The sequence below is a fragment of the Fusarium mangiferae genome, assembly GCF_900044065.1.
Source record: "Fusarium mangiferae strain MRC7560 genome assembly, contig: FMAN_scaffold008, whole genome shotgun sequence".
NCBI lineage: Eukaryota > Fungi > Ascomycota > Sordariomycetes > Hypocreales > Nectriaceae > Fusarium > Fusarium mangiferae.
Window position 1 is genome coordinate 644,187 of NW_024573928.1, and position 24,879 is coordinate 669,065.

The following is a 24,879-nucleotide window of genomic DNA, read 5'->3' on the forward strand; positions in this document are numbered from 1 at the left end:
CGCATGCCGGACAAGTACCGGATCGTGTAGCGTGATTCACTCTTCATTATTGCCTTCCAGAAAGATGCAGTCTTTATTACAGTTGTCATGCATCCCTTTCATAAAGTTTTAGGCCGGCGTTGAGAGGGGCTCCCAGTATCAGCTAGGGGCTTTACTGTATCAGTGAGGGTATCGTACGTGATTCAGTGACTGTTTGTACGGTATGGGTTAATTTGTAACATTCAACTGCTTCGAAAGTCGCTCTGGGTAAGGTAGTAGCGGTATTTGTTGTAACCGATGGTTGGAAATGTAAATGCCAGGTTTGCGCTAGTCAGTATACGTTCGTGCGGCTGCCACCGCATCATTGTAAGTATTGGCTTTCGATGCAGGCGATATTTTGTCTGGTACAGATATAACACCACCCATAATCAGAAGCTCCTTAGCGCGCAAAAAGGTGTCTGGGTCTTTTGCGGCGGCCAGAACCATGTTGGTGAGAGGGCCAAGAGCAATGATGGCGTGTATGTAGTCGCAACACTCGAACTCGGCCATTAATAAGTATGCCGTATCTAGACTTCATATGCCAGACGTAGCTGGTTCGGCCGGCCAGCAGTGACTTTTTATCGTATGTACCTCTCTCCTTCCAACAGCATTAATTTCTAGCCCTCCTCCTATCAGATGACTGAACTGACCCATAGTTGGCTCTTAGCTCGAAGGACTTCTCACGATCGTCTCTGGCGTTATCTTTCTCGGCTTCTTTCCCGGGCTACCCAGTAATCCTATGTCTCTGCTACGGATAGCTTTCTTCAGTTAACCCGAGAAAACGATCATGGAGGGTCAATTTAGACTGGACAATGATATATGAACAGCTCGAAGCCGTCAGATCAATCACAGCATCTAATTATTCTTGATCCATATCAGGGAACGAATTATTTCTGTTACCGAAAGGAGACGCTGGATTGTAGTCATGATAACCTAGGACCAGCGTAAGGGACTAATGCTTTGAACTGTCAACCAAATCTATCATGTCCTCCACCGAAACTTCCTCAGGTCGAGGCTTCTCTTCCACATATTCTTTTTTTATCCCTGGAATATCAAGGTTATCAGGGCCCCAAGGCGCATCGGAGAAGATATCGATTTCATTCCTTGGAGAATATTCCTGCATTTGAGGCTGGGAGGAATCGAGGCTCGATAGGCCTATCGAGCTCGTCGGTATGCCAAGACTCTCTATAGGCGCCACTCTAGGCAGAGGCGGGTCATTGCGAAGTCTCGGGTGACCTAGAGTTCCATCACCAGGGAGCTGTGGACTGGGGGCATGTGGTTGTGATGCATGCTGAGTCACATGTTGCTTTCCGAAAGCAGCGATGTGTGATGGAGGAGCCCGTGGCAAAACCTGTTGAGGCTGTACGCGCTGCTGTTGAGACTGAGTCTCATTTTTAGGGGACTGCAGGCTTGGGTCCTGTCGTGGTAGTTGCTGGGAATTCACATGTTGTAGTTGAGCTTGATATTTGCTAGGAGCGGACAGTGGTTTGGGAGCAGGTGGTCTTGGCGATTGCTGATTTCCGCCTCGATATGGGCTAGAGCCGACTTGTGTATTGGAGGTTTGTATTCGCGCGGGCCTTGAGACGTGCAGTGGCGAGTTTCGAGATCTGTTGTTACCACTACTCGGGGTGTTGTAAGACACGTATATGTTGCGAAGTACAAGGGCCTGATAGTCTTCTCTCAACACGTCGGTTTCAGCCTTTGCTACGAGATAAGGAACCGCGATCTCCACAAGGTGTGTCCTTGGCCTTTCCAACTTCGGGTACAAGAGTTCCTAAAGTTTGTACCATGAGTTCTCGGCCCCTTGACGTGCAGTCGCAGCCTTGTATTGTATCACCTCTGAATCAAGCAGGATGCCTGATTCTCCCGGGCCAGCTCTGTCGCATTCCAACTGATCGTGCCAACTACGCTGTTCTTCATTGTAGTCCTCACGACATCTTGGGCAAGTCCAAGGAGGAGGTTTGACGCGAGGCGAGTGCTCCGATTCGAAATGTTTCCACAAACACGCCATCCTTTCCAAACGTTGGGTGCCACATGAGTAGAACTGAATGCTATTGTATTTGTGAAACGGGCATTCCAAGAATTTCGGGGGCTTCGCGTCACGAGGATATCTGGGTTGGTTGAGAGGCGCCATGGGAGCGTTGACAAGATTTAACAATTTTGCGGTGTGTATTCCGAAGCAATGATGATGAAAAGAAGAAATATCGAAGGAGATCCTGGTAAGAGCAGAGTTTGGTATGGTGACAGAGGCCCAAAGAGCTCCTACCTGAATATGGATGACAAAGAGGAGGAAGAGGAAAGAGAAAACCCAGGAGTGTTTTCTCACAGAAAAGGAAGGAACTGAACGACAAGGAGCGACGAATCTTTGACGACGCACCAAGACGAACTATAGAGTGAACAAGTCCTACAAGAGACAGCCTTAGAAGTATCCCTTGATGCAACGCTCTTATGAAACTCCGAGGTTTGATGAGATCTTAAAATAATCCACTAACAATACTGGCCGGGAGAAATGCATTGGAATGGGAGAACGCACAGATTTCAATATGACAGTTGTGAAGCTTTACACATCTGGATCGCAGCCATCCATCTCCAACTTGCACCGATGGGCCCAGTACAATGATCATCCTGCAGCCAGTCCGTGATATAGATATCGAATAAGAAAAAGAGGATGTCGTTGATCTGACGGATTCACCTAGTTGAGGTTCAAAAGGTCTACGCGGAATTGAGCTAGATCTCCGAGACTTCTCATTGTCAACTAATTTTGTACCAGTAGGATACACTGCTTTGGCGTTGGTCAGCGACCACTTTTGGCACCAATCGGGAATACCGACTCTATGAAAGCATCACTTCGTAGAAACAGTGTTGAGCTCGTTGAAAGAAAGCTCGGGCTGCTTGTCGTGATCGAGCAACACTGCTGGATCAAAGATACAAAAGATCAGAATAGCAACTGCAATACAAACACCATCAAGACCAATAAAGTATCCCTCAGTCTTCATCAACTTCCCATTCCAACCCTCAAGGAGCTCGACCGTTCGGTAGATGCATCGGATGTAGACAAACACGACGGATATGATGGTGGCGTAGATGACGAAGCGCTGACCCTTGGCGAGTTCAAGACCTCGTGTTCTCAAGACGAAAATTGCAAAGAGAATGCAAAAGCCAGTCATGCTGACAAGTTGGAAGATGATACCAGCGACCATCAGGTTGGCGCCTGGCTTGGTGTCTTTGCCCTTGTTAGCTGCCCCCGAAGCAAGACCGCCACCGCCGGCCTGGATCAAGAGTGCCAGGACATCAACGACGAGGAAGATCCAGAGGTAAAGCTTGGGCTTGATGACAGAGTATTGAGGTCCGACCGCCTTGATGAGGTATCCCAGCGTGACGTAGATAGCGGCAGCGACAAAGATGGGAGCGACGACGAGGGTAGTGATCTGAAGGAGGAAAGCAATCTTGTTGTATGCGCATTTCGACGACCACGTTCGACCAATCCAGCCGATGAGTTCGATGTACGAAGAAATGGCTAGTAGGTACGAAGTGGCTTTGCGCTTCTGGAACGATCGAACGATGTGATAAATCCCCGTAGCGGCAAAGATGAGACAAAAGACGATTCCAGCTGCCAGGCTGGGAACATAACCATAGGCATTCTTAAGGCCTGGAATAAGGTCTTTGCAACCATTTAGAAGGTCGCCGCGAGCGTAGGAACCATCTGCTATCGACATAATGGCTTGGATGAAGAGTGAAGAATACGAGAAAGCTGATGGTCTGAAGAAGAGCGAAAACTCAAACCCCAGAGTCTGCCAGAAGGGCGCTGCGGAGACGGATCTGCAACAGTCCTCAGGACCAACAAGTCCCTCAGAGTCAAAGCTGTTTTCCGAGTCAGTCGCTGACCCAACACCGAGTCGTGTTTTATCCGCTTAGATTACAAGCATGGAGCCTGTTATCGGGGCTGACAGGGATAGGGTGCGACGTTAGATCTTACGGTGTGGGCATAAGTATGGGGACGACATCCTTGCTACGACCACGTAAAAAGTGGCAGAGATTAGCTTTCTGACATGTCGCTGACCCCCTTGTTGGCTGTGTCACTGAGAAGCTGGGCGCCAACAAATGCCGGCTTATGAGACATTTCTCGTTACGCAGTCTTGGCTTTGCTGGGTAGATGAATACGAGAATTATACTTTGCTACTTGATGTGCAGGGCGGAAACCCTTGATTAAGCTCAGGTAGCTAATAAGACTCTATTCACACGCTACTGATCTATGCTCACCAGCCCTGGACCTCCTCCACACAGACCCTCAATCCCTTACTAGGCTTCGCCACAATCCCATCCGTGATATCCCGTACCTCGTAGTCCTTGTCAATGTCGAACTTGTATCTCCCTGCCAAAGCGCACGTGAGAGCCATGAGCTCAGCCAGTGAGAACTTCTGACCAATGCAGCCTCGAGGACCGTGTAGAAATGTAAGAAACGCGTAATTGCTCTTTGAACCGCCGGAGTTGGCTTGGCCAGGTGCCATCCATCGCTCAGGGTTAAAGTCGTCTGCATCAGGGCCCCAGAGTTCGTGGGCTCTGTTGATGGCCCATGGACATAAAATGACCATCGTTCCTTTGGGGACGAATGTTCCGAGAATTTGAGTGTCCTTGAGGGCATCGCGTACGGTGAAGGGGATTGGTGCGTAGAGCCTGAGTGATTCTTGGCAGACTGCATGGAGATAAGAGAGGCTGTCGAGTTTCTTGGCGTCAACATCGTCATTGAGGCCATCAACATTCTGTCGAATCTCCTCTCGAAGACGGTCCTGGATTTCATGATTCTTTGCCAGAAGGAAGATTGTCCAGGTCAAGGCTGCAGCACTGGTCTCGTGCCCGGCAGCCAAAAAGGTCATCATAGTATCAACGAGTCCCTCATCTGTGAAATGACCAGACTCAAGCGCTGTAGAGATGATATCAGGCGATAACTTCTCCTTGGCTGCCATCTGGACTTTCTTCGCGCCGATAAGTCGCTGGGATGTCTCTCTCGCCGCCTTTGAAGCTGCCAAGACGCCCATGTTTCTCTGAAATGGGAGGTAATCCGTGATAATCGAGGGAAGAACAAGCTGAAGAACCGTCAAGAGCTTGGCGCCACGACTCTGCTTGACCATTGATCCATACATCTTCATGGTGTCTTCAATGCTGGGATCTGCAAGAGACTTGAACTCGTGGCCCATTCCTGCAGAACCGATGATGTCCATAGAGGCTCGACTCGCCCAGTCTACAATGTCGATCTCTGAAGTTGACTCTTCTTTGAGTTCTTTTTCTATCCCGTGGACTAGCTCCTGTGCTTTGCTCCAGAAGACGGGATAGAGTTCCTTGATGTGACGAAAGCTGAATGCCGGCATCAAGTTCTTCCTTTGCATCTGAGAGTGTCAGCTTTGGTCTCATGCAGGATGGATAAAACTACCTTGTGTACATCTCCCTCTGATAGGAGCAGCCCATAACCCAAGATCTTGCCGACCATTGCACGGAGGAGATGAGGCTTGACGTAGTCATAGCTGTTCTGACCGAGCACCTCTTTGAGACCTTCCGGGCTTGTGACGACGAGCCTTTCCTGGTTGAATAAATGCCTGATAGTTCAGTATAGCTCTTCTATAAATGACTTCACTCACTTGTATCTGATCAATCCATTGTTTTCGATTGTTCTTGACCAATGTCTGAACGGCAATCCAGCAGGCTGACTGACAGACTCTGCCCAGTGACCATTGATAAAATTCGCGCCCTGCCACAGTCAGTAGTATACTAATCTCTGTCTTCTAATACATACCTTTGGCTGAGGCAAGTGCCTCAAAGGACTAAAGAGCCGATGATACAGAAATACCAAATAGAACGCCCAACCGCTCAAGAACGCCAGCAAATACTTCCCCATATAAAACGGAGCATGCCGAATAGAATAATTCTTATCGTAAATTATCTGAGTGTAGATCGCAAAAGAAAGCGCACAAATGGCCCATGGCCGGTAATACGACAGAAAAACAGCAATTCGTGCCATGGTAAGAATGATGTGGATGAGGAGGAAATCTCACGGAGCTGGGTATTTTATGTGCAGGCTTACCCACTTGAGCTTTGTGCAGGGGTCTTGTTTCGTGCACTGTCACTATTTGATTGGCTTACAAGCGCTTAAGAGGGTATCTTCAGTGGACGCTGCACTAAATTGGGCGGCATAAGATTCGTGCATGTTGGAGGCCAAATTGACATATTGATATTCTAAATCATGTTCTATGGACTATGGTACACTAAGAGAATTCTCTCTTCCTAAATCGTAGCTTGACACCAACAGGCGGCATGACAGCTTCTGTGACCCACTGACTCTCCGGCCGAACCCCATTATGCTCAGGAAGCAGCTCAATATCAAACCGGTTCAAAACATGATATAAAATCATCTTCATCTCGAAATCAACCAGAAACCGTCCTGGACAAGCATGTTTCCCATGTCCAAAAGGAAGATAGGTTGAAGAAGTCGATACAAATGATAGCGTTGGGTTAGCGTCTTTGCCATCGGGCCCAGCCCTCATATTGGAGAATCTGAAAGGATAGAACTTCTCAGGTTGCTCGTAAATATCAGGATCCTGATGAACGGGATACGAGAGGATCGACATGGTCGAGCCGTTAGGCAGAGTATGACCATCTGGAGTCTTGAGACCACCCGGCGCAACAACCTTTCGAATCATAGCTCTGTTTCCAAAGCCATGTGTTCGCATCGATTCTCTGAGGATACTATCTGTTTGGATCATTTTAGAAACCGATGATTTGTCAAATACGCCGCCACTCTCTGCAAGCACATCAGCCATCTCTTTTCGAATGGCTGCAATCGTGTTGAACTCGGCGTCAGAAGCTGCGATGTTGATCAAAACATTACTGCTAGCAACCGCAGTCTGATGGAAAGAGGCAAGGTTTGCAAGACAAAGTCGATCAGAGATCTGAGACGGAGCTATTTGGCTACCATGCTTGCTGATGGCATATCGCATCATCATCTGCAGATTGTCTGTCGGTTCTTCGCTCTTCTCATCAAGTCCAGGATTCAGTAGCTTATGGGTTCTCTCCTCGTAGAGAGGTCGTATATGCCTTTGAATCTTCCATCGTCTGTACCGTGTTGGCAATGTGACGACAAATCCAATTAGCGGCTTGAGAAGCGATGGAGTGTAAATCAACAATCCAGAGTTCAAGATGAACAAGTCTGCAAACGCAAGGGAATCTTTCAGATACTCCTTATCGCGGCCTTGAAAATTAGCTGACGTCGAAAAAAATCTTGTAGGACTCACAAAGAGGAAGGCCGACAGTAAAACGACTCGAAACTTGAGCAACAATCCACTTCATAGCCTCATAAACATCAACCTCATCACGCGCCCCAGGCTTAATATACTCAGGAATAGCATACTGGAGCTCATCATCAACCGCAGCAGCCAGTATCTCAAGAAAACGGCCCATCTCCTTCTTGATGACGATACTCTGCCATGGATCTTGGATATAACTGGCATGACCAGAGTTCCAGTCTCCCTTGTCAATTTCTCGAAAGCCTTCAATTGGGCTGAGCACAGCGTCTGCCTGTGAAGCGGCCCATTGGGTATGATGATGTGCTAGATGGATCTCATCTTTGAAGCCCATGCTAGGCAATACGCAGGTTTTGCCATGTTTGGTGAACTGCAACTATTAGTTTGGTTCATCGTTTCTGAAAGTGGCATACTGTATCATATGCTTCGAGAAAAAGCTGTCGACAATCCGTGAGATAAGCCCACTGTAATTTGAAAGGCAGATACGAATCGCGTTCAAGTCTTGGAAGACTCGAGGGTAGCTTCGGAGAACTTCTGTGCTGAACCAGATAGACAACCGCCAGAAATACGGCCGCAAACAGATAAACCGCCATCACGATCGATGCTGAGAATACCTTCACGACAATGTCAAAGCCGGAAAGAAAGCTTCCTACCCTAAGATGAGTACGTACTTCACCATCAGCCCTAGCCGAAACATGGCTAGTTTAGTTTAAATTTAGCCAGCGTTAGCTTCACCCTCAAAACAATCGGCCACGCCACAGCCGCTCCCACTGCTCCACAACGGAGCGTCTACAGTAATTATGCCTCTAGCTCTGCTCCATAGTAAGCTTCCATCAGACGCTGTGACATTCACGGCCAGCGAAAAACATCTATAGATACATGTTCCAATCTCATGCTCTGCAAGGAACATTCGGCCCACCATCACAATGTCAGCAAATTCAGACGTAAAGATCATAGTCGTACGTTATTCTTTGCCGTGTTTGTCAGTTACTAACGTCTCAGGCCGGTCTTCCGCGCACGTCTACGACAAGTCTCAAGAAAGGTCTTGAGATTCTTGGTGTGACTCCTTGTTTTCACCTTGGAGATCCTCCTGCGCCAATCTCCCGCGTCAAAGAAAGTGCAAGAGTACTTGCGATTCAAGACCGCAATGAGAGGCTCAAGGCGTTAAAGAAGCTGTATGATGGCTTTGAAGCTGTCTTTGAACCGCCTGCTAGTGCGCTTGTCGATGACATGCTGACAATATACCCCAACGCAAAGGTACGAATCATCTTCTCTCAATTGAAGCTTACTTACAATTTTTAGGTCATCCTCTCTGTCCGCAAAAACCCGCAGGTCTGGCTCGCATCTTACTACGGCCTGGGTATTGATCTCCGCTCAAAGTGGTACCGCATCCTAGGCTACTGGATCCCCGGCGTGATTCACTCCAGCGACCTTATCGTAGCCTGGTCAAAATACTACGCTGAGAAATTCAACCTGGAGCAAGTCCCCTCGGAGGAACTATACCATAAGCACAATCAATGGGTTCACGATATCGTGCCCGCTGGGCAATTGCTCGAGTACCAACCGAGTATGGGATGGGAACCCCTGGCGCGATTTCTGGACAGGCCTGTTCCGGAGGGTCAGCCGTTTCCACGTGTCAACGAAGCTGCTTTTCTTAGAAACGTGAAGCGAGTCGCTATGGGTCTTGGATCGTTGGTCTGGCTGTGTTTGTTTGTTGGTCTGTATTACGCAGGATCCTTGGCGTGGTCAAAGTTTGCGTCTGAAACTTGAGTCGAGTTGGTTGAATAGAAGAAAAAGAAATTGCGCCACGTACATGCTTCTCATTGCCGGCCGTCGTCTGAGTAGAGATTCGATTGGTCGCGTATATGCACCCCTGCTGTTTAATCTCACGTCAGACGGAGCCGCTAATCGCGATTGCAGGGATTGCAAACCGGCATGTGGGCGATCCTTCGGGGTACTGGAGTTGTAAGTGAAGGTGAGATTTAAGCAGAACTCCATTTAAGATGAAACACTATTTTTCCGTGCGGGATATCGTGCGGTGAAGCCTGAATGGGCATTTGTTTTCGGACCATCGCTGGCCGAGACTTCTTCACAGGGTTGATTGAGTTTTGCACGCGCGCGGCACGGAATGGCAATGTTACTCTACGGGCCGTGTTAGAGCTTTGACGCCGTTGTAAATATCTCCACGTTCATGCTGATTGAAGCTGTAACCTTCTTGCCTCACTCATCAACATGACCGCTCTCGTTGCACTCTACCTTGCATTGGCGTCCCAGGGCCTTACAGCCTGGGCTCTCGGTTTCACGGCCCCCGCAAACCTTGTTCGACCTGCTATTGCAGCGGTTGTCGCTGTGATTACCTGGTTCTTCAATCAGGCCATCCTCGATGCATTGCCCAGTCGTCTACACGTGGCGTTGCTGTCTACAGGAATGTGGATTCAATGCTTGAAGACGTTTGACGATCTCTGCCTGAGCAGGTTGTCTTTCGAGGGTCCATCGCCATCCTTGACGAAGCGTGCGTCCTTTGGGGTCAGCAATCTTTGGAACATGCGTGGTGTCGGTACGAGGGAACAGATATCCCAAATCCCTCCCTGGTCTAGCCATACACCCTCTCTCGTACCGTCCCGTAGCCAGGAACTTGCAAGGCATGCAAGGAATGCTATCGTCAGCTATCTCATCCTCGATGTCTTTGCCGCCCAACCATCCCCGGATCCCAACATGATATCTCCCCAGAAGGAACACTTGCTGACACGCATCGGCCAAATTACTTCCGAAGAGGCAATATTTCGCTTCTTTGCCACCTTTGGCTTCTGGCTCAACACCTTCTGCGTCATTCATCTTATCAACAGTACTTTTTCGCTCCTGTACCTCAGCCTAAATCTGTACCCGGTCGAAATGCTACCTCCAATCTGGGGGCGTCTCTCCGAAGCTTACAGCGTTAGGCGCTTCTGGGGTAATTTCTGGCATCAGACGCTACGACGTCACCTCACCTCCCTTTCAGACTTCCTTGTCCATGGGATTCTTCACATGCCAAAGGGTCTTGTTTCTCGTTACTGCAAGCTTATCGTATGCTTCTTTATTTCTGGGGCTCTGCATTTCCCCGCCGATAGAGCGCTAGGGATATCTGCAAAGGAGACTAACGTTGTCAACTATTTCCTCACAACAGCGCTGGTGATTATGTGTGAGGACGGAGTTCAGCATGTTTTTCGAGGTATGCAGGGAACATGGTCAAGGCGGTTTGGGTACATTTGGGTTATCTGTTACATGTACTTGATGACCCCATCATGGGCATATCCCGCTGCAAGAGTCGTAAAGCCTGAAGACCAATTGGTTTCCTTCTCTGTCATCAAGCAGTTCATACGATAGATCAGACTTCACAACCTTATTGTTGGTCATTAAACTTTGCAAAACAGAGTTTGCGTTATTTCGTCGTCTTCGAAAAGCAATCCTTGTAATTGACTCATGGTATCCTAAACGCGCCGTAATCTGACAAGTAAATCTCTATCAACCCTAGCAACACCCCTTGCTTCATGTCCAACTTCAGGCCCTCTATCCGACGTCTTCCCATCACGATCCACAAACCGCAACGGCTCAATCTCAAAGTGTGCAAAGAACAAAACAACCGCTGACAGAATCTCCTGCTTAGCGTAGTTCCGCCCTGGACACATTGCTGCGCCGCCTCCGTAGGGGAAATAATTGCCCGCTGAGATCCCAGAGTTGCCTTTCTTGATGAAGCGCTCAGGCCAGAATTCTTCTGGGGGATGTGTTGTTGATGACCATACTTCTGGGGCGTTGTGTGCAAGGTATGATGGTGCGAGAACGAGATTGCCCTCTTTCAGTGTGTAGCCGTCTAGTTCGATCGAGTTTCGTAGTTTACGGACCACAAACACTGATGATCGTAGACGAAGACACTCAAAGTATACTGAGTTGAGTAGTGGCAATTTCTTGAGTGCCACGATGTCGACTTGCTTGGTGTCCTTGTCGAAGACTGTAGCAACTTCCTCTCGTATCTGTTTGAAAATCTCTGGTCGACGAAGAATCTCAATAATGATCCAAGATGTCATCGGGATAGCATTAGAGTTAATACTCCAGATGAGACCCATTTGAAAAGAAGCTCTTCCGTCAAGACCAATGCCATATTTCTCCATGGCAACCTCTCTTTCACGAACAAGCTTGGATCCAAAATTTGGTTCCCAATCAGGGTTTTTCTCGTGACAAGCTCTCCAATCTAGGTTTTGCCAACCTTGGTCAAGATAGCCTTTCACAGTCTCTAAGCACTTGTCCCTAGCATTGGAGCCTTTGCGACAGAGAAACTTGGGAATGCCGTAGAGCAAAGACATGAAATCTTCATCGTAATCCCAAAACACATCTGCGAAATTGGGATCAATGTCAAAGACCTTTCGACCGGCGAGAGCAATGGTAGAAGCTCGAAACATATGATACTTCATAAACTCATCAATGCCGATCTCAATAGGTTCCTGAGTGCCAATAGTGCCGAGCTCATCAATCATGGTATCAATGAACAACTCTGTAAGGGCAGACACCGCATTGGCGCCAATGAGGTGGGACTCGTAGATCTCATGGAACTTTCTCCATATACGATCTTCCTCACGGGTCTCGGTTAACGGCAATCGTGATGATCCTGAGATATCCTTTGCTACTAACGCAGCGTCTTTGGCAGGAAGACGTTTGACCTTTTGAGCAACTCTGAGAGCAAACTCTTCGAATGTGAGTTCTTTTGAACACCGAAAGACTTGTTGGACGTTTCTTGTGCCGTGGATCAGATAGGCGTGGATGTTGCCTAGACGCATGCGAATGGGTTCGCCATTGTCGACTTTCTGGCTGAGAAGTGTTAGCGAAGTAGTGTAATAGGGGTGAACAAACATACACAATGGAATTGAAGAATCCATGGGGATTTCTGATCAGACTCAATGCTGAACCAACCCCTGGCAGAACATATGGAAGTGTCGATGGCTCATTTCCCTTGTATCGACGATCACAAAACCGCTGTATCGAATACCGAATCGTAGTGATGCAATGCGTCGAAAGCAATAGTAATACCGCCACCAGGGCAATACTACTTGCCGAGACGTTAAACAAAGGAGCGTTCATCATATCGAAATCGAACATGTCCTTCAAAACTCTCGATGGCATTCTCAGAGAAGGCATTCTCGCAACGTGATAAAAGAAAATTGTCACTTGTGGATATCCGCTGTCAAACACCGGCCCGGATATTATCATGCAAGGAATGCTCTTGAACTCCATAAATAGAGCTACTGTCTAGGCTACCGACCAACAGGTTCATAATTGCTGGGATATGGGAATTTACGGATTCATGACTGTCAGCTCGGTGGACGTTATCCACACGCCTACCATTACGTGAGGCCAGGGTATCATCGGTGAAACAACTAGTAAGTCTTTCTGGTGACCTTTTTGCTTTACTCAGCCTTTAGGATGCTTGTGATAGTGGTCTGCGCTTTGAATGGATGGGCTGGAGGTGGTGGCAAGTCGGTTAGATAGAGATCTACGCGAACTTTGTTTATCTCGTGCCACCAAGGATGTCTTCACTGGTGAACATCCCCTGCAGGGTGTGTAAACTCAAGATTACCTAAGGGCTTGTAAATTGTACTGATAGAAACGGATGCAGCGGCATTTTGGCCGCAGAAATGCTCACTGCAGACTTCCTACAAGGAATGGAGGCGATTTAGAATCTCACCTAATTCCTCCACTTACGACTGGGCTATGCTGCAAACGTAGAAACTAAAGAGGAATTTCTCACGTAGTGGGCCAAGCTATTAAGATTCTGAATCTGTTTGTGATAAAATCATGCTTTGCCTGACACGTAGCAGTGAGATAGCGGGCCAAACACCAAGGATCATCGTGGCTTACGGATCCCGTTTTAGGCCCGGGACTTTGCGGAGACAAAAAGCCAGTCTAGTCAGTGCACTCTACCCAAATGAAAGGATTCATTCTGGAACGCGTAGCATTGATGTGCCTCCACTCAAGCCCTGTAGCCCTACATACGACCTAACATCCGCTAAAACACGTCCTTGTCATTTACCCTCTACGCTAAACTAGACTCTGCGCACACACCGCAGCTTGATCTTCTCAGGGTGCTTCACCTTGAGCAGGAAATTGAAACTAGACTGCTTCGCCTCTTCCATGAGGGCCCTTGACGCCGCCTCCTTGAGGTGGTCACCTTCTGCATCAGGCTCCACGGTGTAGTCCTTGAGGAGACACGCCATGACGGCTACGAACTCTACCTGCGAGAATTTCTTGCCGGGGCAGACTCGCGGGCCAGCCGCCCAGGGGAGGAAAGCGCCTGTTGGCATGGGAGTGAGCTTGTCGTCGGCCGTGATCCAGCGGCTGGGGAGCCATTGGAGCGCGTTGTCGCCCCATGATGCGGAGGATGTGTGTAGGCCTGCCAGGTTGACGCCGACGAAGGTGTTTTTGGGGATTGTGTATGATGTGCCGTTGACTTTGAGAGTCTGGTCCACGAGTGTTGTCTTGGGAACAGCCCTTGCTGCGCCGAATAATCGTAGTGTTTCGTGCTGGTGTTGTTAGTGGTGATCAATCGGCCTGATGGCTGACATACCATAATTGCGAGAACGCGCTTCAATTGAGGATAATATGCTTCGTAGTCAAGGTCCTTCAAGTCGGCCCCAGCTGTGACTTGATCGACCTCTTCCGCTGCCCATTTCTGCCATTCGGGATTCGCTGCAAGGAGGATTGTCGCGTAAGCAAGAGTGTTGGATGTTGTTTCGTGACCAGCGAGGTTATAGCTGAACAAATTGCCATAAATCTCAGAGTCTGTCAAATGACGAGTCCCTTTGCCCTCTTTGTTCTGGTTCTCGGATGCTCGTACAAGAATGCTCATGAGGTTGTCCTGTTCTTCAGCGCCGGCGTCCATGGCCACGCGCTCTTCGGCGACCATCTCAGCCATGTACTGTCGAAAGTTGACCACAGCATCTTGAACTTGTTTGAACTTGGAGGGCAGCATCCATGTGGGAAGATTGAGTGTCGCTGTAAAGACAGCAGTGAAGAGATTGCCGAGAATGAGACTGAGAGAATCGCGATATGTGAGACTGTGATTCTCTAATGCACTCTCCAAACCGCTGCCGAATGTGTAGCTTCTGCCGAACCCAGCGGCAGTGAGGACATGGAGAGCCAGAACCATAGTGTCGCTCTGGGGATTCACGACGCCTTTGGGGTTTGAAGCCCACATCTTGAGCATGTCAGTTGCCTGCCTCTTTGACTCATCCCATACAAGCGCGCTGTTCCTCTCATTGAAGGGCGGTGTCGTGATCCTTCGATGTCGCACCCAATCGTCTCCTTCGGTTGTTACTACATTCCGGCCAAAGATCTCAAGAGGTTTGTAGAGAGCGACGGCTTTCACAAAGTCTCTGCGTCGGCGACAAAGATCGTCAGAAGCCTTTGCGTTACCCGTGAACACGCGGATCTGCTTTGGGCTGACGATGATAAAGGTGTCGCCAATTCGTTCTTGAAGATCATGGATCTGCTCATAATTCCAGTCTCGGCTGTTGTATTCCACAAAGTTTCCAAGACCAAATGGTAAGACCTTTCTGAGAAAGGGCTCTAAGAAGCTGCTGCAAAGCAAATATGGGACATTCTAAAGGCATTAGCTGGAGCGCATTTGAGAGTGAAGCAAAACCTACAGATGGATCAATTGGCGTGATGAGAACGGGAAGGCCGATAGCTTTGGCTTTCCTGTAGTTGTAAAGCAGCTGCAGTGTGCTCAGGCCAATATATGCCAGTAGCAGTCCGCCGATGGCGTAAAGAGGTGATATCATGTTGTCTGAAGAGTCGTGATGATAAGGAGATGAAGGTTGGAGCAAGCATGAGAACTGTTAAGTACACGTTTACAGTGGGCTAGCACTAAATTTAGAGGCGATAAGCCACTGAAAGCACTAAATGTTGCTTGTTTTACCACAAGTGTACCAACAGGTACTGCCACAAACTCGAAGACCGCATGAGGCTGGGGGTATTATCTACGATACGACTGTATTTACGTGCTTTATAATGACAATTATATTATTTGAAGAGCTCGAATATCATTCATAACGTGGTCAGTGGCTGGTTTAGGGCTAAGGTGTAGCGCTTGACTGGATGCTATTCCTTGAACATTCTAAAGTAATCTTACCAACAGCTCATGACCTTAGCCATCGGCTTGAAAGCACTGAGCCTTATCAGTTCCGTTTCCGGGCGCTGTTGTAAAATGACAGGAAACCACCGAACAGGTCCAGACCACGCAAGAAAAGTAATAACCCAGAAATAACCAGAAAATCTCGCCAATATTCTTGTAAGCTTGTACTTCCAAAGTGGAAGAAACAAGTCACCAAACACATCCTCCAGCATCAACCCGATCAACTGCGTGCTGAAGAACTGGATCGCGCCACTGTCCTTTGCAGACACTGCGCTTCCCATGTCACTTGGGACGTGAACCAAGCCTGATAATGCAAAAGCAAGAAGAATCTTCAAATACCGTGATGGAAGTGAATAAGACTTCATGCGGAAGATGTTGTTGACAATCCACGTCGCAGTGCCGCGAAGATTATTCTGCAGCCCTTGGTGCCAAAACGTGCTGAAAAATTAGCGATCGTCCACTAAAACACACTGAAAAACTTACGACCAGAACTGTCGGAGACAGTAAGACTCTGTCAATTCACCGAAAATCGGTCGCCAATCTTTGACGGCTTTCGGGTTCATTGTGACCGATGCTGCAGAGGCGAGAGAGTAACCGCCTTGAATGAAGCAGAAAATTGACACGACTGTTGTGACGGTTGCGATGTACCGAACTTGTAGCTCTGTCAGTGTAACTTCGCTAACACGTCGAAAGATGGGCACGTAGTTTGGAGCCATGTACTGCTGATCGAGACTCAACTGCGTCGTGATGCACATTTTGTGGACAAAATAGCAGAGAAGGACTTTGAGAAGATTGATACACACAAATGGTGTCGCAGCAGGCACGTATGTCGGATCTTGAGAGTCAAAATGGTGAATATTTCTGATCTCCCAAGGCGTGCCCAATCCTCTCATTGAGGACGCAACCTCTTGTCCAAAGACATATCGCTTGCGAAATTCCGCGAACCTAGATTGCGTCTCTTGGTCTTTCTTCTCGCGATCTTCAGTGTATGCAATTTTACGCACAATCATGCGCTCAAAATACGTCAGTGAGATTTGCGGAAATGCAGAGATGATGGCTCTGGAGACCCATCCTGGCGGTTCAACAAAGTCTTCAAACGTAGCGAGCGCAACAAACGTTGAGATAAGAAAGATAATGAACCCAATTGGTCGAAGAATTGATGCGCGAGATGTGAAGCCCGCGATGTAAATGAAGAAGAATTGCTGTGCTGTCGATATGACCAGCGGGTGAAGGTAGAGTCGACAAGCCATTGTTACCAACAGAACGAGGGCATACAGAAGCTCCAAAGACTACAGGACCTGTAGAAGGGCTGTTAGGTCTGCTGGGTGGCTGTTGGCTCTAATGGCAGTATAGCTGATACTCGTACGAGAATTGCTGAGCTGTCACTGGGGCTGATGAAACGCCTCTACAGGCTTCATCGCTGTGAGCCATTTCATGACGCTCAACACCAGGCATCCCAGCACCAACTAACACTGAACCGGAAACAGTTTCGAGAAGACCCGGGTCTATTTTCTGAGATAAGCCGCAAGAGCCAAAGAACCCACTGGCGCGATTCCTCGCATCGGACAATTGGAAAAAGCCACCCGTGAAAATCTCAACGGTAGAGGCTAGTGAGGGTCCCGATCCTTTGATGCAACGGTAATCCCCACCCTTGTCTTGGCTAGATAGCCGATGCATCCCTGCTCGTTGTAAGCACACGCCCTTGATGGATGCGACTCCATAATCTGTAGTTCTCTGACTTGATGAGTTTGCGGAGCCGACTTCCGCTACCAAGGGGGCTTAGCTGTCGTTGTTGCGCCCCTGGGTCTTCGGAATGTCGCTGGTCGAGGTTTAGACTTGTCAAGGGTTTGCATGGGGGGCATGAGGACCTCCAATTACGTATGACACGGACGGATATGACAGCGCTTACTCTTTCATGCTTGATTAGTTGAACGGAATTGGAAACAACACATCCACTGTGACTGAACGTGGAACTGGCACCGCAGCTCTCTCGGTCTTTTGTTGTTGAGATATCGGTATCTGAGCAATCCCCACGCAGTGCAACACTTTGCCCTAAGCAACTCTACCTTCCGACATAGGGTAGACTGAAAGGACTTGTCGACTACAATGGCTCTGAACAATCTCACTATTGGGGTGGTCTGCTGCGTAGTGGTAGCCATCGTCGCCTTGGCCACTAGAAAGCAGCCTGACGCGAGAGAGCCACCATATGTCAAAGAGACTGTCCCGTACTTCAGTCATATCTATGGACTGTTGAAGCATGGCTTGCGATACTTTGATCTCGTCAGGTAAGCCTTGTGTCGCTCTCATCAACCATCACTGACCTCGTCAGTGCTCAACAACCGCACCCAATCTTTACAATTGACATGTCGGGACAAAAGAACTACATCGTGACATCCCCAGAACTTGTACAAGCTGTTCAGCGCAACACAACGTCTCTGTCTTTCAGCCCAGCTATGATCCCGGCATTTCGTCGAATGATGGGATTTGATGAGGCCGGCATCGAGCTCATCTTTCGCGATGCTCATACTGAGAATGGCATGTATGGCGAAATTCATAGAGTTCAAAAGGCATCGCTACTTCCCGGTACAGAATCTCTCGATGAACTGTGCACACTCATTCGTGCTAAACTTCTCAACATCGTCAATGAGCTCCCGTCAAGTCAGACAATCGATCTTTATGCTTGGGTTCAGGACCTGTTCATGAAAACAAACAACTCTGCTTGCTTTGGAGAGAAGGATCCCTTCACTCTTGACCCATCTCTCAACTCAACATTTTGGTAAGCTGCCCTCAGGCAAAGACATAATAGCGTGTACTGATATTGGCAGGGCCTGGGAAGCCAATATCAAGGTGCTTCTCCTCGGAGTCCCTTGGTTCTTGAGCCCCAAGAAGCACTCTACAGCACAAAGGACTCGCAAAGAGCTCGTCGATGCATTCTTGAAGTATCTCAATGACAACGGTCTGGATACTGCTTGCTCGTTCATCAAAGAACTTTCCGGTTTGGGCATCCGAAGAGGCTTGAGTAATGAGAACAATGCCCGGGCTCTACTTGGTAGCATACTTGCCATTGTTGGAAACACCATTCCGACGACATTTTGGCTGTTGATATCTATCTTCTCCAGGCCTGATCTGCTGAAAGAGATTCGGTCGGAACTTGAAGCTACACTTGAAAATTCTTCTTCCGGGGCAATATGTCTCGACTACACCACCATTCGTGAGAAGTGTCCAGTCTTCATGTCAACTTACGATGAAGTCCTTAGAATGACGAGTGGCATCGCGACAGTGCGGTACACCAACGAAGACACTCTGATTCAGGACCGCTGGCTCTTGAAGAAAGGAGCTCAAGTCCAGATGCCAACAGCGTTCATCCACGCTGATCCAACGACCTGGGGTGCGGACGCGGATGTCTTTGACCATACAAGATTCCTCAAGACAAAGGTTCTTACTAAGGAGCAAAAGACCCGAAGGGCAGCCGCGTTCAGGCCGTTTGGTGGTGGTAATACCCTCTGCCCTGGCCGTCACTTTGCATCTTATGAAGTCCTGACCTTTGCGGGAAGCGTTCTGCTTGGTTTTGATATGGCTTCAACCACTAAAACCTTCAATGTTCCCCGGATGGATAGATCAAAGCTTCCGTTAACATCTCTTAAACCGGCTGGGGACATCAAGGTATCTCTGTCAAGGAGGTCAGGTTGGGAAGAGGCGCAGTTTAGATAAGACACAATGGGGTAATACTGTCTGAGGCTATGAATGGACTGGAATTTGTCTGCTGTGATATGTCACAACTATCTTTTCATCTTCAATTTATTGGCATGCGTGATTCAGTCTTGGCTTCCCAAAGATACCATGTTCCTAGTAACCTTCCATGGTGGGCTAATTGCTATAGGGCGGTGGTTTAACCTAAGGGTCAATAGTAGAATCATGATTTCTTGGGATGCTCACATCCGTGCCTGATTACACACCCTATGAGCCCTCTGATGCCCTTGAATCGCATGCTGTATTTTGGCTAGCCTCCCAACGTTGAGGCTTGTTTCGAACCAAATCGGTTGATTCCGTAATTCCTCGATTATACCATCCCTTTGCTACACTTCGTCTTTACTTCTGCAATAGACCTCTCTTACATAAATAGACGTCTTTTTAAGAAGTACAATATCCATATCCCATGCAAGACAATCTATGAAAATGTATGCGTCTGGGCAAACACAGACTGTTATCATGATGTGTATGGGCGATGACACACAAACCATACTCTCCACGAAGAAATCATTCCTTTAAGAAATTCTACAATCGACTGTTGTGATAGAAAGCCCTTCAATCGTCTCCAGGATCCGTGTTTCTGATTGACTCAAATCCGGACGTGATCCGCCCACAATGACCTGAAAGGTTAATTAATAGTCTGAAAGAAGGGGAGCCAATATATACTCTAACGACACATAGGACAGGCTTAATTATCAGTGGCTCTCCTTGTGCCTTTATAATAATCACAGAAAGGCAACTTACTTGGCCAATGTGCTTTACATCGATGAATGGGGTCGAGTATGTTGGCTCCAGAGGTTCCTGACCTACCAGTGATCCAGCTTTCATCTGCTTACTGGATGGCAACCTGAGGTCATCAAGTATAAAGATATAGAGGAGTTTTGAAAGCTTGCCATCTTTTTCTTGTGCTGTATTGTTCTCGTGACCTTTCCACAAAAGAAGTGATCGCGGCGCCAAGGGGTCAAGATTCTCAATAATGATTTGTTCGAGCTGCAGATCTCTCACTGTGACTTTATATTTAGAACTAACGCATAAAGATCCATACCTCATATTCTTAAAGGGGCTCAAAAGGCGTCTATTCAGGATAAGTCCAGTAACGTTAACAATCACAATCAGACAGTTCTTCTCAGGCTTTATCCGAAGGTACTCTCTAAGAAACAGACGCATTAAAAGGTTCTCTCTACCCACCCTAGACCTGGACTTCGTTTCACTACGGCTCAATCAAGTGAAAAGGATTCCCCTGTACTTTCGTCTGAGGATGCATCGATCCATAAGATCGTGTAAAACTTCCCATTTCGCTGGGCAACATACTCGCGAGCTAGTTGTGTTTTGTCTGACCCTGATATTCTGCAAAGAACCATCCCTTTTCGAAAATCCCCGCTTCTCTCCCAAGTAAACGGTCTGTAATTGGTGGGCCATCAGATAGAATGGTGCTGAAAATCTCTTGCTTTGCTACATCTATCGAACCTATGAGCAGATGTAATAAGGTGAGGCAAGTTGCTTACCGGAGCTTGACGCTGCCTTACCCCGTCCAAACTCATGGATTACTGCTTTCGCATAGGCTGCAGCCATGGCAGCAGCATAAGGCTGCCATTCAGTATTCTTGTGCTGGTCGGCATAGTCACAAACGCCCCTGATCACACCAACAGGTATTCGATTCATCATCCCTGCAGCCGCCATCTCTAAGCCGATCACTCCATAGCGTTCTCTCATCTCATTGCGCTTGTGAGTACTCTCTATCATATGGTCCCCAGAACCAATAGAACCGTACCATACGCGAGTTCGCCTATCAGTAGGCCGCTGCAACCTTTGGACGGGGCTATCAACACCATCATCACCAATGTCATAGAAAACATCCCTTTCCTGGCCAGGATCTGCAAATGTCCCACTTGAGTGTTCTTTGTCTTTGACACCATCGTAAAATGGGAGAAAGATATCAGTGTCATACGGAGCCCTGATCTTGATGCTGCCAATAGCTGATCTGACGACCGTCTCCGTATTCGCCAGGACTTGGCCAGATCTTAGAAGCTGAAAGCCCTCTGTTGTCTCTTTTCCCAGATCGTATGCAACTATTCCTGCACTATCTCCTTCGGGTAATCCAACAAGAACATCGCCAAGCCGTATATCAATTGGCGGTGTCTTTCGTAGATTTGGGAGACCTGCCGCAACTCCAACGAGGAGCCCAAACCAGAGGTTGGTAAAGAACTTTTTGATTTGGCTAGCAAGGGCAGCGGCTGAGCCGGTTCCATATTCTTGTCCGGCTGGTAAGGTTGCAATGACTATATTATGGCCGTTGATGTCACCTGCCGAGAAGATATAGTCATCGCCTCGACTGGTAGGGAATCTTCCATCGTGAAGATTATCAAGCATATGACGAGCTGCCTGAGCCTCGATTTCTAAGGGTGCGATCCATGCTATAGTGTATAGCGCAGGATCAAGTTCTTTCATGTTGTATCCGACTTATAGGCCTGATTGATAGAGGTTGATGATGAGCATGAATGGTGGACTTGCGATGGGCACACTTGAAAAGGAGCTAGATGAAAGGTGCATGTTCCCCGCGATTAGGCGCTGACGATTCTTGGCTTGCACATAGCCAATGAGACTTCTCGTCCCATGCGGGTGACTAGGATGTTAGATGCAAGTCGGTTAGGAGCTGGAGTCAAAGCCAAGGCAGTATGAAAAGATTTGATTCTCTTGCCTACAAATACAGATCCTTGAGCTCATATGAGAAGCTGAAAATTTGTCGACGCTGGAACTCATCGTATAGGCAAATTTTCAATTTAGACCCCAACACAGGTCCTGGTAAAAGTGACCAGAGGTTTGAAACGAGTACAAAGTGACAACGCGGCCAGGGGCAGAATCAGCTGCATCTTCGATTGGATAGCCAGGCGCCGGAACGAGTAAGTCCGAATATAAGACAAGGGTCAACAGGGAGGGGATGTTGACAGCCTTGTCATCTCGACTCAAACACTGGTGCCCCAGATGTCGCTGTCGAAATGGACTCTAGCCACTATTACTGCCTTCGCGAGCCAGCGCATGAAATACGCCTGCTCGACCTTCTTCCGGCAACTGCTTCAGGGGACCTAAACGGCCGCGTACGACGATTCAGCATAGCCAGCGCGCCTGCATTCGTTTCCGTTTCGCACGTCTGGGGAGACAAGAAAGCAGACCGGGCCATGTCGCTTGAGTCAGGCTGTGGAGTTAAAAACCTACCGATTTCTCTCAATCTGGAATCGTTTCTCGTCAACATGCTCTGCCATACACCTGAAACCCTGCCGCAAGTCTGGGAAGGCAATGAGAGGCTGCCGATGTGGATCGACATGATCTGCATCGATCAGCTGGACAATAATGAGAAGGCGTTGCAGATTCCGCTGATGCGGGATATCTACTCCAAAGCGAGGTCCGTGGTCGTCTGGATTCACGAATACGACAGTTATTTGCGCTACGCATTTCAGCACTTAGGTCGACTTAGTTCACATCATGCGGATGAAGAGATCCCGTTTGATCCTATGGGCTGGGATGCAATTCGACGCCTTCTTAATTGCGAGTGGTTTCATCGACGATGGGTGATTCAAGAGTCCGTGCTCCCAAAGACTGCCATCTTTCTCTGCGGGTCAGACTCAATTTCCATGGATGATGTGTTCCGGGGCGTCGAGATTTCTGTTAAGTTGTTACTTGCACGGCCTCGGCCGATGAAAAAGCTCAAGCGTGGCAACACGGGCGAAGTACGGCCTGTCAGGGTGTTGAGGGAGCTCAGACAGGCATTAGAAACAGATCAGAATCAGTTTGGTCTTTTCTGGCTGATGGAGCACCTCCGTTTCACCCGAGCAACTTTTGCTCACGATCAGGTCTATTCGCTACTGGGTGTTTGCAACCCAAGGGAGGCTGATGCAACTTCAGTTCGATACGATCTCGAGCCCGAGGAGGTCTACAAGCGTTCAGCTATCTTACATGCAGATATCCATTGTAATTTGGAGTTTCTTGGCCTCTGTGCTCCTGAGCAACGCGATAACATCTGCTCTGGATCACCTGGAAACCCAGTCTTGCGTGCTTTCGAGGGCCCTTCTTGGGTGCCGAACTGGCACTCACAGAGGCTGAGGCGTTGCTTGGGTCTCAGCCATATCGACCATGAGGAGAGCTTTTTTAATGCCTCTGAAGCAGTTCCTTTCAAACCTTTCTTTGAGGGAGATCAGCTGACGGTCTCGGGAGTCTTGGTTGATAAGATCAGTTCGATAGCTGATTTCTGTCCCCGCGATAGAGCCCCTGACTTCTCAGATGCCAACTCAAAACTGTACCAACAGTATCTGGATTTCTGGATGACTCCAGTGGAGGAACCTGCACCGTATTCAGATGCCGTCAGTCAAGCAGAAGCCTTCATCCGAACCTTGAGCCTAGATGAGATTTACCTGGAGCCCGTCCCCTCGCCTGACGACATTCCAACAATTTTCTACAACTGGTGCAGGGGCTCAGCGTTGTGCAAGCGCTTAGAAACGTACGGGTTCAAGCCCAAAAGCAATGGCACGGGGCCCGGACAAAAGGCGTTTATCAGAATGAAGCGTCTGGTATCTTGGGATCCATTCATCACTTCCAAAGGTTACATGGGCCTAGGTCGGGAGGGTGCTACGATTCGTGATGAAATTTGGCTCGTTGGAGGCTGTAGTACCCCTGTTTTGCTGTCCCCCAGCACGGGTAGTGCGCTCCGATATGAAGTCAAAGGGGAGGTTTTCCTTGACGGATTCATGTTTAAGGGGCAATTCGCGGAATCAAGCCACCAGAACTCGAAAATTGAGCGAATTACCTTGGTATAGCGGATGATGGATGGGTCCCTCGATGAAACTAAGATTCGGGCGTACTTTCGAGTTGCTCCTCTAGGTCTGAAGATTGAAGTGACAGGTTCATCCGATTCTGGAATACCTGTACGATGGCGTTTTTCTAGGAACAAGCTGAGATGGGTGCATATGCCGGGCATCTATTCTTCTGTACAAGATGATAGGGAATATGTGAAGCTGGGATAAGTTGGCTTGTGTCGGACTAATTCCACGACCGAAACTCAATAATTTAGTAAGTAACGAAGCTAGATTACCAAGAAAGACCGGCCAACTCCAATGGATGTTAGTCCCATAACCCTGCTTCGGTTGCAATAAGAAGGTCGACCGCATGTTTGTGAAAGGTCTGGACAGCAGGAGCGGCGGCTGAAGCTGTTCTGTTATTTACAGTTGAGAACTGTAGCTGGAAACTTATATAGTCACATAGAACTTACAGTAGCTTTTCTTCCTGCCTAAAAGCAACCTATAACTCTCCAACCTTTCATGGTAGTTACCAGACTGCCTTCAGAATCTGCTGTCTGATATTTATTCTGTAGTAATCACTTCACTTGTCCATTGAGAGGGTGAGTTTCTTGCAGTGCGTCGATACTTATTTCCGTCCCAATAGTGTATTATTTAAGTGAAGGCTATGGAATTATAGTTATAGTTTCTCAACGGTCTCTAGTGCTGAAGTCAAATGCATACATTCACGGTAAATATCATAGGAATGTATACCGAACCAAATTTGAGGCATATATATTGAGATCTCGTTCTCTAAGACTACGACGACAAACAATGACTCAAAATATTTTCCTCACTAGCTTCACTCGGATTCTCGGCATCTAGTTTGACT

At 48.2% G+C, this 24,879-nt stretch overlaps 11 protein-coding genes across 11 annotated transcripts; 4 read left to right on the top strand and 7 right to left on the bottom strand.

Annotated features, from left to right (window-relative positions):
• Positions 1-2,861: 2,861 nt before the first annotated feature.
• FMAN_11166 (related to YER185w, Rta1p) lies at positions 2,862-3,734 on the bottom strand (the record flags this gene model as incomplete). The annotated part of the gene is made up of 1 exon (XM_041833944.1): positions 2,862-3,734. The coding sequence occupies one exon, from the start codon at positions 3,732-3,734 to the stop codon at positions 2,862-2,864; it is 873 nt and encodes a 290-aa protein (XP_041684257.1).
• Positions 3,735-4,274: 540 nt separating this feature from the next.
• On the bottom strand, positions 4,275-6,031 carry FMAN_11167 (uncharacterized protein; the record flags this gene model as incomplete). Its single annotated transcript, XM_041833945.1, has 4 exons — positions 4,275-5,394; positions 5,447-5,593; positions 5,652-5,761; positions 5,807-6,031. 4 exons carry the CDS (start codon positions 6,029-6,031, stop codon positions 4,275-4,277), a joined length of 1,602 nt encoding a protein of 533 aa, XP_041684258.1.
• Positions 6,032-6,275: 244 nt separating this feature from the next.
• On the bottom strand, positions 6,276-7,644 carry FMAN_11168 (uncharacterized protein; the record flags this gene model as incomplete). Its single annotated transcript, XM_041833946.1, has 2 exons — positions 6,276-7,270; positions 7,302-7,644. 2 exons carry the CDS (start codon positions 7,642-7,644, stop codon positions 6,276-6,278), a joined length of 1,338 nt encoding a protein of 445 aa, XP_041684259.1.
• A 592-nt stretch (positions 7,645-8,236) lies between these two features.
• Positions 8,237-9,080, top strand: FMAN_11169 (uncharacterized protein; the record flags this gene model as incomplete). Its single annotated transcript, XM_041833947.1, has 3 exons — positions 8,237-8,269; positions 8,313-8,567; positions 8,613-9,080. The coding sequence occupies 3 exons, from the start codon at positions 8,237-8,239 to the stop codon at positions 9,078-9,080; spliced, it is 756 nt and encodes a 251-aa protein (XP_041684260.1).
• A 462-nt stretch (positions 9,081-9,542) lies between these two features.
• On the top strand, positions 9,543-10,673 carry FMAN_11170 (uncharacterized protein; the record flags this gene model as incomplete). Its single annotated transcript, XM_041833948.1, has 1 exon — positions 9,543-10,673. One exon carries the CDS (start codon positions 9,543-9,545, stop codon positions 10,671-10,673), a length of 1,131 nt encoding a protein of 376 aa, XP_041684261.1.
• Positions 10,674-10,777: 104 nt separating this feature from the next.
• FMAN_11171 (uncharacterized protein) lies at positions 10,778-12,476 on the bottom strand (the record flags this gene model as incomplete). Its single annotated transcript, XM_041833949.1, has 2 exons — positions 10,778-12,149; positions 12,196-12,476. The coding sequence occupies 2 exons, from the start codon at positions 12,474-12,476 to the stop codon at positions 10,778-10,780; spliced, it is 1,653 nt and encodes a 550-aa protein (XP_041684262.1).
• A 905-nt stretch (positions 12,477-13,381) lies between these two features.
• FMAN_11172 (uncharacterized protein) lies at positions 13,382-15,118 on the bottom strand (the record flags this gene model as incomplete). The annotated part of the gene is made up of 3 exons (XM_041833950.1): positions 13,382-13,858; positions 13,903-14,937; positions 14,984-15,118. The coding sequence occupies 3 exons, from the start codon at positions 15,116-15,118 to the stop codon at positions 13,382-13,384; spliced, it is 1,647 nt and encodes a 548-aa protein (XP_041684263.1).
• A 346-nt stretch (positions 15,119-15,464) lies between these two features.
• Positions 15,465-16,721, bottom strand: FMAN_11173 (uncharacterized protein; the record flags this gene model as incomplete). Its single annotated transcript, XM_041833951.1, has 2 exons — positions 15,465-15,909; positions 15,955-16,721. The coding sequence occupies 2 exons, from the start codon at positions 16,719-16,721 to the stop codon at positions 15,465-15,467; spliced, it is 1,212 nt and encodes a 403-aa protein (XP_041684264.1).
• Positions 16,722-17,577: 856 nt separating this feature from the next.
• FMAN_11174 (uncharacterized protein) lies at positions 17,578-19,182 on the top strand (the record flags this gene model as incomplete). The annotated part of the gene is made up of 3 exons (XM_041833954.1): positions 17,578-17,756; positions 17,801-18,247; positions 18,297-19,182. The coding sequence occupies 3 exons, from the start codon at positions 17,578-17,580 to the stop codon at positions 19,180-19,182; spliced, it is 1,512 nt and encodes a 503-aa protein (XP_041684265.1).
• A 1,357-nt stretch (positions 19,183-20,539) lies between these two features.
• FMAN_11175 (uncharacterized protein) lies at positions 20,540-21,669 on the bottom strand (the record flags this gene model as incomplete). Its single annotated transcript, XM_041833955.1, has 2 exons — positions 20,540-20,679; positions 20,727-21,669. 2 exons carry the CDS (start codon positions 21,667-21,669, stop codon positions 20,540-20,542), a joined length of 1,083 nt encoding a protein of 360 aa, XP_041684266.1.
• Positions 21,670-22,217: 548 nt separating this feature from the next.
• On the top strand, positions 22,218-24,029 carry FMAN_11176 (HET-6OR heterokaryon incompatibility protein (het-6OR allele); the record flags this gene model as incomplete). Its single annotated transcript, XM_041833956.1, has 1 exon — positions 22,218-24,029. One exon carries the CDS (start codon positions 22,218-22,220, stop codon positions 24,027-24,029), a length of 1,812 nt encoding a protein of 603 aa, XP_041684267.1.
• Between the last annotated feature and the right edge of the window lie 850 nt (positions 24,030-24,879).